General features: G+C 50.4%; 1 protein-coding gene across 3 annotated transcripts in view; it reads right to left on the bottom strand.

Moving 5' to 3' along the window:
* Positions 1-2,390: 2,390 nt before the first annotated feature.
* The window catches only part of LZTS1 (leucine zipper tumor suppressor 1), a 49,814-nt gene continuing 40,133 nt past the window's right edge, over positions 2,391-12,071 (bottom strand). For 2 of the 3 annotated variants that reach the window (XM_053216459.1, XM_015068756.3), the window contains 3 exons: positions 11,449-11,926; positions 9,134-9,937; positions 2,391-6,585 (listed from right to left, as the gene is read on the bottom strand). In XM_053216459.1, coding sequence (XP_053072434.1) covers positions 5,914-6,585; positions 9,134-9,937; positions 11,449-11,793 — 1,821 coding nt within the window. In that variant the 5' untranslated portion in view covers positions 11,794-11,926 and the 3' untranslated portion in view covers positions 2,391-5,913. The remainder of the gene's footprint in view (positions 6,586-9,133; positions 9,938-11,448; positions 11,927-12,071) is intronic. The other variant, XM_027077477.2, reaches the window with a different exon arrangement.

Below are 12,071 nucleotides of genomic sequence, written 5' to 3'. Positions count from 1 at the left end.
GGAGAGGGAACTGGGGTGGGCATGGGAGGTCCAAGTTAGGAAAGGATGATGACCCAGTCTCCCAAAATATTGACATAAGAGGACATTTTGGTTTTCCAACCTTCCTTTTCCTATGCCAATTTCCCCCATGCTGCCTTTCCATACAGTACCACCAATGCCTGTTATCACCCTGTTAATTTCCTCATGGCACTTATCTAAATTGAAAATCATCTGATTTACTTCCAGAGTATAAGCTTCATAAGGAGAAAGGCCCTTCACTATTTTTGTTCACTTCTGTATTTCTGGTATCTAGAACAGGGCTTGGCATAAAGTAGAACTTAATAAATGTGTGTTGAATAAATACATGTATGTTCACATGAATGAATGAAATGATGAAATTTCAGGACTTGCGATGCCTGGGTTGGGGAGAAATTTGGAAGCAGTGTGACCTTCTTCATATGATTCAGAAAGCACCTGATGCAGAGGCTGCCTGGGGACAGTGGCCGCTCTGCCTCCCACCTCACAGGCACAAGTGTGCACACTATGTTCCTGGTTTTATGAGGACCCTGAGACTGTGCTCCTAGTACTGGACAGGCTGAGGCTCCAGCTGCTTGTTCTCTGGAGAGGAGGAGCCCCTCTCTCTTTTTCTTTCTCTCTCATCCCCCCCCTTTTTCTAAAATAATAAGTAGGTCTGGGGGCTTAAGAAAAGGCTTGTGTCCTCAACACTTCAGGGGAAGATGGGCAGGAAGAAGGCTTTGCTCTCTACTTTGCTGCCCCTCCTACAGCTAAAGCAGTCTTTAGCCCCACACATTTCGAAGAATCCTGCTTTTCTATTACTCCTAGCCTGTTGAACAGAGAGAGGCTTGTTGAAGCAGCAAGTAATGGGGTTGCTAGAGAATGGCTATTTTTATGCCACATAAGAAATTACCATGAATTTAGTGGCTTAAAAACACTGCCATTTAATGTGCTCATGGTCCTGAGGTCAGGATTCTGGAAGGGCAGGATGGGGGAAGCAAACCCCTGTTCAAAGGGGGGGTCTGCTGGATCAGCTGCAGTTAGCTGGAGCCTAGCTGGGACAACAGGATTACTCCTGCTCAATGAATGATGACTGACCCAGTCTGATGATCTCTCCAGCATACCAGAGGGGCTTTTTACTTGGCAGCTCAGGGCCCCCAGGAATATACATTTGGAAGCTTCCAAGCTTAGGTTGCTTTTGAAGCTTAGGCTAGAATGGGTTGGGCATCACTTCTGCTGACTTTAATTGGTTAAAGTGAGTCCCAGGGCCTGCCAGAACTAAAGGGGAGGGGCCACACCAGGGTGTGATTAGGGGAAGGCATATTGCAGTGGCTGTCACCAATGCAATAGCCTACCCAACATGAGTCAGATCTAGGAGGAAGAACAAGACGCGTTACTCCAGGCCTGAGATGACCCCTTTGTTCCAGTACTGGGCCTTGAAATTAAATAGATGTAGGCTCCCATCCTGGCTTGGTCACTTCTCAGCTGCCTGACCTTCCTTGGCTTTGGAGGCTTACTGCACCCTGGCCTCCTGCCTCTCCAACCTTCAGTGCTGCTCCTGTCACCTGTATAGACAGGCAAGTGTGAACACCTGTCCTGGGATGTGCTTCCTGTCTTTCCCTTTCTGCTTGTGCCTCTTATGTCCCATGGTTGCTCTCCAGGCACTCTCCTGCCTGCCTCCTTTCCCAGACACCCTGATCTGTCCCCTCTCTGAGGCATTGCCATCTACCCTTCATGTGTTCCACAGGCTACCTTGTGTTTTCAATTTTCTTTCTACATGTCCCTTCTGTCTCCTGCCATCTGAGTAGAAGCCCTTTGAGTGTAGGATTTGAGTCCAGAGAAGCTGGGAATCCTTGTCAAGGTGAAACAGGCAGGTTGGCTTGGAGAAGGCTAGACAGATGGCCACTGTGGTGACTGCACCTTCCCAGCTGGGAGACTCTGAGGTAGTAGCAATAAGAGCCACTCTGGTCTCCTGCCAAAGAGGCTGGATTCAATAGGCCAAGGAATTTGCTGGTGAGGTAAGCAACTAGAACATGAGAAAGGGGAGGCTGAGGTTGGGGTTGGTGGAGGGGTTCTCTTTTGGAGAGGACCCTGTGCCTTGCAGACAACCATGTCCCTTAATCTCCTTTTCTCCTTCCTCAGGATCAGTCCAGGGTCTGTTCATAGATAAAATTACAGGGTTGGAGAGTAGTAGAGACTGGCTGGAAGTCCACATGATGCCAAGACCTGTGCTTTGCCACCAGCCAACACTGCCTTCATCAAGGCTGTCTGCACCTCTCTCACTGGCAGGTTGAGATGTCACCTTTCCTGTTCCAGGTGGAGAAGCCCCAAGATGCTGCCATGCCACAGCCTGGAAAAGCAGGGTAGCTTGAGTAGACAAAAGTGGTTCTAGAGGACATGAGAAATGGCATTCTTTATTCATAAATAGAAACATAAAATTATCAGAAATAGTTTACATGGCCATTTTTGGGCATCAAAAATAAAACAAAGCTGTCAAAAGCAAATCAATCAAACAAACAAAATAACAAGAAACCACCTAGAGAAAAATAACTATGTGCATATTCTTCCAAATGCCAGTCTGTCCAAAGCCAGCCTTGACTGGAGGTTCCAGCTCTGCCTGTGGACTCAGCACAAGACCTACCACACCACAGGTGAGGGAAGCATCTACTGTACAGGGTGCACAGCTTCCTGCCACAGCAGCTCTGGCTCAGGAGAACTCAGGATCCATGGGGAAAGCCCTCTCCCAAAGCTGCTTGCCCCAGCCTGCCTTCCTCTGGGTATCCCTCTCAGCTGGGCCGGGGCAAGAGCAGGGCAAGGAGCAGAGGCTCAGCAAGTGCTTCTCAGGGGAGAGCTAGCTCTCCCCGGTCCCTGTAGAGTTCAGTGCCTGTGGAGGCCAGAGTGCACCCAGCAGGACACAGTAGCAGAAGAAATACCCCCAGGGGAACCCTGAGAGAGTCTGGTCACTGCAAGGCCCGGAGGCAGAGTCCCCTTCTTGGTGAAGTGGTGCTGGATGCTGCTTGCTATCTCTTTGTAGGCAGCCAGAGCATTTTCAGAACAAGCATCCTTTGGAAGAGCAGAGCCAGTGGATCTGACTGAATGAGCAAGTATGCCAGCAGGAGTGTTCAGAGCAAAGGGCAGCCAGCTTCTGCTGGCTGGCCCTGGGCCAGACCCTCTGCTCTGAAGCCCTGTTATCTGACTTCCCAGTCCCTGCTCAGCCTCTGTTGTTCAGAGCCTCCTTCCAGAAAGGCTGAATTTGGCATGGGGAAGGGAAGAAAAACCACATGGCAGTGAGGTCGCTATGTTACACTGTTGCACTCTGGTGCCACTTTGGGCTACTCTGGGGCCTTGGGCTGGTGGCAGACCAGGTAGGGCATCCATGGTTTGGCTTTAGGTCAGGATGCAGAGTGCAGGGCAGTGTCACACCATGGTGGAGTGCAAACCTTGCCCCTGAGCGCCCTCCCCTGGGCTTAGCACACACCTCTTCTCAGGCAAGGTCTTGAGCGCAGGGTGCCAGGCTTTTGGCTGCTTTTTGGGGGTGGGGAGTGGTGGGGTATCTCCAGCCTGGGAAGGAAACAGCAGCCCCTTTATCTCGTGGCAATCTCACTGAGAAAAAGGACTCAAACAAGGCACAGGCTGGTGAAAATAGAGGGAATGAGGGCCGTGTGTAGGAGTGCTGACAATATAGACTCCATTTTTGGCCCTCCATCTTGTTCATGTTCACCTGATGACCTCTCTTGGGAATACGTGTTCTGGGCCCCTCGGAGATTAACATACGTACCTTAGACATGCCTTCCAAGGCTGGTATTGGGGGAGGCTTGTTTCAGCCTCCCATGAATCTGTTAGAACACAGTCTTTCCTCTTCCTGATGAACAGGTGGTGCCACAAGATCTAATTAAAGGTTAGCTGTCAATTAGGTGCATGCAAACCCTTTGATCTTACTATAATGCCCTTCTGTGTGTTCCCTGGCTGTATAAAATCTGTGGACTAAGGTCCAGACTTTGTGGAGAATAGCTGTGTAGAGTGCCTGGATCATCCCCCACCCTATTCTGTCAGTACATTACCCTGAATAAAATTCTGTGTAAACTGAATGGAGTCACCTGCTTTGTTTTCTGGTCTCAAAGTGCCTTCTCAGTTTGGGAGATAGTATACCATCCCTGTTCCACTTTCTAACAGTGTGGCTTAGGGAATGGGATATCTTTGACTTGAGGATCTGCACTGTGCCCTATGGAGGGCACTGCCCTCCAGGCAGGAAGGAGGCTTTTAGTCTATCCGTTTCAGGTTTAAATCTAGCCTATGACTAAGAGCAATTGCTTGAAATTCCAGAAAAGCTCCTCTGCCACATGAAGGCAGCAGGACAGGCACAGTTTAACCTCAGGGACTAGAAGGCAGAGCCAATTGCAGGGAAGGTGGACCTGCCCTCAGCCCAACTCAGAAAGAACGTGGTGGCTCTGGAGGAATGGGGGCTGTAGTTGGGGTGGGGGGAGGGTGATGAGAAGCAGCTCCCACTCCCACTCTGGGTCCTGTAAAGACTGTGGTCAGGGAGGCAGAACCAGGGGTTTGGTCTCAGATTGCTAAATACCCAGACTCTCATCCCTCCTACCTCAGTGAACCCCTCTCAGCAAGCAGGCATGAAACTCAGGAATCCAGCAAGGCTTGGCTGTCCTAAGAAAGAACAGCAGCTGTAGCTTGAGTCAAAAATAGAACATGGAACAGTTCTGGCTGCCTGCTAGATCTGGCTTGCTTCTGAAAAGACAAGAAAGAAAAAAAGACGAAAGAAGACCAAAAAAAATTTTTTTCTCTGAACCAAGTAACTGAGAAACTCCACCATTCTCTCCTCCCCCAGCTCTACACATCTTTAGAAAAGAAACACCAGCACCCCCTCCCCGCCCCCCCTTCCCCTACCAGGTACTGGTCCAGCCCCCAGAAAGCTGAAGCCCTCTGGTTTCTTTACAGCTGGGGGCTCCTATGGGGCCCAGGTGGAGGGAGCCTAGCCAGTGGCCCTGGGGCTGTTCATTAAGACTGTATTTGTGCCTCTTCTCTCTGCCTGGGGCTCTGGGGATTGCCCCTGACCTATAAGCCACACCCACCCTGTGTCAGGTGCTTTTAATCTCCCCCTCCCCAGGGCCTCAGTGTCTATGGCTTTAAGAAGAGTGGTCACTGAAGTCAAATTTGGGCTACCAATTGTCCAAGGCTGCTCACCTCCAGTTAGCAGGGCCCAGCAGGGTCTGGTCATTACTACCTGGCTTCTCCCTCTAACCTTCTCTGGTTAGAGAGTCTAGACATTCCTGGGCTGCCCCAGCTTTCCCCTCCTGTCTGTGGCTGTCCAGAATTGGGACAGCTCTGATGTTGCTAAGCAAGGTTCCCCACACCTCACTACAAGCCCTACAACTCGGAGACCACAGGAAAATAGCTCAGGTTATAAACAGGTCAGGATCCAAGGCTTATGGTCACAGATGGCTTCTTTCTATTCCCAAGGCATCCCAATGTGTCCAGGGGCAAAAAGGCAGTTGTGGGAACACACAGAAGGGAGTTTTTGTCATGGGGTGGCCATTGTCCAATATGGCAGTCACCATCATCCCTGGGAGAGGGTCTAAATATTTTTAAACAAAGGGCAAGGTTTAGGGATCTATTAACCAAATGACGGAGATCCCTGGATGCATCTGTTGGGAAAGCTAGAGGTCTGGTGGGCTGGAGGGATGGTATATGCTGGAATGTGGGCAAGGGTTGGAAAAGTCATGTAGCAGTCCTTCTCCTTCTCTCTCCTCCCCTGTTGGGTCCCAGGTCTGTGCCTTGGGGAAGGCTTCTCTCAGAGACATGAGTTATTGAGTAGGGTAGTGGGGAGAGAAGCCCTCCTTTACAGGCTCTGTACCCCTGCCTCCCAATGTCAGGTCCCAGGCTCTCCCTCTCCCAGGAGGCCCCTCAGATCTCAGTGGCTATGATATCCTCGTAGGGGATGTCGGTCCCTTCAAGGTCAATTTCAAAGGCCTCCCCTGCACCGTCCCCATGGGCCAGCTGCTGCAGGGCCTTCTCCAGGCGCTGATTCCGCTGGTACATGGCCAGGTAGCTCTGCTGTAGCTGCTTCTGGTACTGGATCACCTTCTCCTTCTCCTCCTTCCACACCAGCCGCTCATGCTGGAAGCCTGAGGACATCTGGTCATGGCCTTGCCGCTCCTCCTTGAGCTCTGCACGCAGCCGCTCCAACTCCCGCTGCAGGGCGGGGATGTCCTCAGAGAAGGTAGTCCCAGGCCCTGGCCCTAGCCCTGGCCCCAGAGACACAGCTTCCCGCTGCAAGGCAGCCTGGGCCCGCAGCTCCAGCAGCTCCTGCTCCAGCAGGTTCACCTTCTCTCGGAGAAGCTCGGACTCATTTTTCTTGCGCTGAAGCTCATTCTCACAGACCTCTAGCTCCAGGCCCTTGGTGCGCAGAGCACTCTCTAAATCCTGAGTCTTCAGCTCCATGCCCTCCAGTTTGCCCCGTGTGTCCTTCAGCTGTGCCTTCAGACTAAGGATCTCACTAGCCTTGGTGTTGATTTCTGTCTGGGATTCCTTCAGCTGCTGCTTCAGAAGAGAGATTTCACCCGACTTCTGGCACACCTGCCAAGGGTTGGGTTGGGAAGAAGAGAAGGTGCTAAGATATAAGAGGTCCTTATCTGGGGAGAGTAACATCTTAACTGCCTAAAGAATTAGGCTGGTCCTGACATGGTGTCTCAAGAGAGTTCCCAGGCATGATGGTCTGGGTGACCCGTGAAGGCCAAGCCCCTCTCTGAGGTTCCTGTCATTCTGTAGTCTTAGTCTGTCCACATGCCTGTCTCAACCCCAAATTAGAGTCTATATCTCAATCAGTACCCAAACCCATGGTTGTGTGTAAACCAATGCTCACTACTGGTAGCTCCATCATCCACACTTAACATTAATGACCTTGAGTTCCATGTCTGGCAAACTTGTGTCATTCATGTTTGTGCCCACATCTTCTGACCTCATCCTTGTGCATACCTGGCTCCCCTCCTTCCCTACTGGGGATAAAGACTATTTTCAAGTATTAACTGCTACACGCCAATGACCAGCTACATGCCAATGACCAGCAAAATGCCTGCCTCAGAAACAGTGTCCAATTCAGATCTGCCAAATGACAAGCTACTATGTTCTCCCCCTGCCCCACCCCTCCACCATTTCTATTCTTATTCCCCTTCGAAAGTTGGCCAAAAGCAGCAGACAAAATCAAAGGCACTGATTCAGACCCATGCATCTCTGGAGTCTTGACCATTTGGGGTCATGGGTGGCTCAAAAGACGACCTAGACCAGTCTGGTTGGCTGTGTCACAAGAATGTTTCCTGCTGGCCTGTGGGAAAGCTGGACAGAATGAAGGTCAGAGCCTGGGCCTCTACAGAATGGATTCTTGGAACAAGACCAGAAGCTACCTTAATTTTTCCTCACTTCTCTCACAGTAGGAACCCCCAACTCCTTGCTCTCATGAGCCACTTATGAAGCAATGCATAACCTCATCCACAATGCTTGTGTGGGATCAGGAATGTCTTTCTAAGGCAAAGCCTGTTTGTTTCATGGAGGGAGCAACATAGAGTCATGGTTGAGGTATGGGCCTGCTTTTGAATTCTGGCTCGACCACATCTGTGTATGATTGGCTGATCTTGGTGATAGTATGGGGTAGTGATTAAAAATGTGAACTTTGGAGCCAAATCATTAAATCAAATCCTGGCTCTGATACTTATTATGTGGTGATCTTGGGCAAGTCATTTAACTAGTTGTTTGCTACTATAACCTCTGTGTTGTCAGTTTTCTTAACTAAATTAAGGATTATTTATAATAACCCTACTTCATATAATAACCCTGTGAAGTAGGGTTATTATAAGGATTAAATGGGAGAACCTAGGGTTTGGCACTTAATAAACACTTGATAAATTACTATTCTAAATATGTTTGCAATATATTTATGTGATATTATAAATATTTATTCTATTTATTGTTTTACTGTCTAGACTGACTGGACAATCTGGGAATGAGGTCACAGTGATATCTAGCTTAGCTGGGAATTGGACAAATAAGCATGGATGCCTAGCACCAGGATGAGCTTATATCTTTGAGGTGCCCCAAAATGTCTCTGATCCCTGGCTGAGAAATGATCGTTAGGGTGGGGTCTTCTGTGCCATCATCAATAGGAAAGAGGAAAGACCCCTATGGCCAGCATCCTTTCCTCTGTGGGAAGCCTGTCCAGTACCCCCATTCATCTCTTTCATAGAAAGGATCATTTTCCTCTCTACTCCTGATAACATTTGTCACTCTAATTTCTAGAATGAGTACAGAAAGCTCCAGTGCAAACAGGTGCTTATGTTGCTGAGGATGTGTCACCCTGACCTGGGGTGGCACTGGTCTAATCAGACATAATGCCTCCTCAGTTCCTTTCCAGGGTAGGAGTCTTTGGGGAGAATAAAAGAACCACCATGCCCACACCCCTATCTGTCCCCTGTGCCACCTTGAGAGGCCCTTCAGGTGAGAAAAGCTATTTTCTGGAGATCAGAATGTGGGGGTTAGCTTCTCCAGCTAAGCCAGGTCCAGATGCCTCATTTCCAGGTATGGTGTGCCCTTCTCTTGCTCTTCTATGTTTCCACTGCAGTCCACCAACTAGAAGCCCCACTTACATTCTGTCAGTGTAGAATGGCCCATTCTGTCAGTGATACCTGCCACAAATGAGGTCACTCTTACTAGTGCGTGGGGTCCCTTCTCTCAAAAATAACAAAGTCTGCTCTCTTGTGGGCTCTTGAACCAGCGTGAACTCATGCTCAGGCATGGCTTGTGTTTCTTTTGAGCTTCCTGCAAGCAGATGAAGTGGGTCGGCCCTCAGCCCAGTGAGGCCTCTATTCTCTCAGTTCCAGCTCCTCAGTCAGTGACTCAGTTAGCAAGTTGAATTCTGGAGGCCATGAGGCCCTGAGGCAGGAGAGAGTAGGAAGCTCACACTAATTGTACTCCCGACATGGTTCACCATGGAGCCCTTTGTTTGGGTCACAAGTCTGGCACTCTGGCTCACTTTGGGCAATTTGTGTACACACACCATGGGCTAGAACCTGGAGGAGAAGTGGGGACTGTTATCAAATAGCTGACCATCCCAAGCCCCCACCATAAGCCTCACCTCCCACTGAGTCTCTTCCAGTGCAGGGGCAAAGCTGGTCTTCTCCTTCTCATAGGACTTGAGCTTGGTCTCCAGCAGGTCCTGTTCCTTCATGAGGCTCTCAAGCTCCTGCCGGAGCTGCCTCTTCTCCTGCTGGAGCTGGAGCACCTGGAGGTGCAGCACCTGCTGTGTGCGCTGGCTCTTCTGTGAGGCTTGCTTCAACTTGCCACTGCACTTCTGCTCCAGGCCATCCAGCTCCTCCTTGCAGCGCCACTGCCGCTCTTCATAAGCCTGACTGGAGACCAGCTCCTTCTCCTCAAGGCTACACTGCAGCTTCTGGAGTGCTCCCTCCCTCTCTAGCAGCTTCTGCTCAAGCTCCTGGATGCTGCACTCATCTGTGGAGATGGGGGAGCGGATGCATGAGGAAGCCTTGTCTGCCTTGCTTGGGTGGGCCAGCTTGCTGCCCCCATCGGAGAAAGACAGAGCCTTCAGACTCATCATGTTGCTGTCCTGGAGGATGATGCCCTGGGTGATATTGTGGGCTGAGCCCCCAAAACGGCTGGTGGGCCCCACTGGTGTAACCAGTGGATCCAACTGGTAGCTGCTGCTGGTGCTGTGTGTGGGCAGGCTAGACATGGAGTTCCGGCCAGAGTCAGACAGTGCCCCAGAGCACAGGCTGGGCTTTGGATCCTGTTCCTTGGGCTTGTCTGGAGGGGCAGGGTGCAGCTGGTGGCTGGCGCTCTCAGGGGATGAGTGGAGGATGGCTCCTGACCGTGGCAGCACAGGCTTGAATGCTGTGGGCCTCACTGCACCTTTCTCTGACCCCTGGTGAGGAAAACAACCATATTGATTCCATGTCTCACTTCAACTCCCCTCTCACCTTTCCCTCCCTTGCTGGGTGTGTATGCTGGCCACACAGCATCCTTTTTGGTAATAACCATAGGCGATCTTGCCTGTTGCTATGAAGCAGCTGAATATGGTGAGTCTCTCTCAAGAAGGAGGAATTCCTTTGTGGCTAGGGGATGTACTTAAGGATCACTGAGTTACTTTGTTTTACAAACTACTAACCTGTCATCAGCTTGTCCCAGCCCTTGTGAGATGATGAATAGCATCTTTAGGTTCCCTGGCTGAGATCCCTAGGCCAGGGCTCTGGTTCTGGGTCTCTGTGTGGTGTAGGGTAAGGGCATTAGGCTCAACAAGCATGGTCAACAAGCATCCCTTCTTCACCTTCACTGCCCCTTCCAGTAGGCCAGAAGCAAGAATACTGGCTGTGACTAATATCAAAGGGTTGGGAAGACCACTTGCAATAACAATCCTTTTTTTTTTTAATGTTTATTTCTGAGACAGAGAGAGACAGAGCTTGAGTGGGGGAGGGGCAGAGAGAGAGGGAGACACAGAATCCGAAGCAGGCTCCAGGCTCTGAGCTGTCAGCATAGAGCCCGGCGCGGGGCTCAAACTCACAGACCATGAGATCATGACCTGAGCCAATGTCCGACGCTCAAGTGACTGAGCCACCCAGGCGCCCCAACAATCCTTTTCTTAAAACTGTCATTTTCATTGGAAGAGTACCTTGCAGTCTACAAACCCTTTAAATTTGAAAAGCTTAGAGCTCTATGCAAACTAAGTGGGTCACTTCCTAGAATATCAAAGTCATGGATTCATCCCCCCAGGTGGGGGCATGTGATTAACTAGGGAAATTGTTCTCAAGTCCACTGGTTGGACCCATGAGAACTTGAGCTGGCATAAGGGCTGGATTTCTGACTTTATAGGCCTCTTTTGACCTCATTTCTGCTAAACTGATGATAACAAACTCAGTTCTTATCCCACCAAAGACACTTTCAAGGCCTGGCTTGAGTGAGGAGCTGCTGCACCACAACAGCAGCAAGTGAGGGAAAGGCCCACCTTCAGGAGTCTGCTAGCAGCAAAGCTGCTAGCTCTCTACAAGCAGACTCTCCATTGGCTCTTCTAGATGATAATAGAGCTCCCTCCGCTTGCCATGTACTTGAAAATGCTGCTGTTGGTCCTGTTTTGACAATCCAGAGTTACATTCCAGTAGGGCTCAGAAAGGCTTTCATTTCTCTTTTCCTTTTTGTGTAAGGGATCACTCAAGACTTCCAGTTTAGGGGAATGACCAGTGCTTCAATTCCCTCATCCAGCCTTTGATCTCTGTGGTGTGACTGAGCATTTCCACCCTCACCACCACTGCCCTGGCTTCTTGGGTTTTTAAATGTTTGTATCACTGCCTTCATTCCCATCCTTGCCCCCACTCTCTTCTTCCCATTTTGCTCTCTATTGCTTTTCCAACCCACCCACTCTTACCAAAGACCCTTGCTTACCATTTCTAGCTGACTGGAGAAGGGCATAAGCTTGGGTGGGGTGGACGGGCCAAAGTCCACCCCAGCCTGGCCGCCTATGTCCCCACTAGACAGTGCAGTGTAATCTGGGTGGTGGGAGCCCCGGGCTTTCTGGCTGACCTTGATGTAGAAGAAGTCTTCACTCTTTCCCATTTTGGAGCTGGACTTGCCATGGCCTGAGTCCTGGGAGAAGCCAAATCTCAGAAGCCCATCTGAATATCGATTGAGTTTCTTGAGATGAGAGGACTTGCCCAACTTGTACCGTGAAGCCCGGCAGTGCTTGCCATGGAAGCTGTGGCCAGAAATGAGGCTACTGACACTACCCATGCTGACTTGGGGCTAAAGACAGACAGGGCAGAGCAGGGATCTGGTGTGGCTGCAGCAGTAAGGGGCAGTCCTGGTACCAAGAAGAAGCTGCGGTCATAGCAGAAGCCTCACAGGACCTGGGAGAGCTGTAGACCTGTAAGGGGACAAAAGGTAGAAGTCAGCCTGAGATGAGCAAGCCACGGCACAGTCCTCAATGGTGACTTCATGAGGAGCTGCTCTGATGGCCAGATCTGAGCAGTAGAGAAATGTATGCTTCTCCTGATGAAAACTCAGCCTTG

The sequence above is a fragment of the Acinonyx jubatus genome, chromosome B1 (assembly GCF_027475565.1).
Source record: "Acinonyx jubatus isolate Ajub_Pintada_27869175 chromosome B1, VMU_Ajub_asm_v1.0, whole genome shotgun sequence".
In the NCBI taxonomy this organism is placed as follows: Eukaryota; Metazoa; Chordata; class Mammalia; order Carnivora; family Felidae; genus Acinonyx; species Acinonyx jubatus.
Note: the sequence above shows the minus strand (reverse complement) of the source record. Positions and strands in the feature narration are given on the sequence as shown.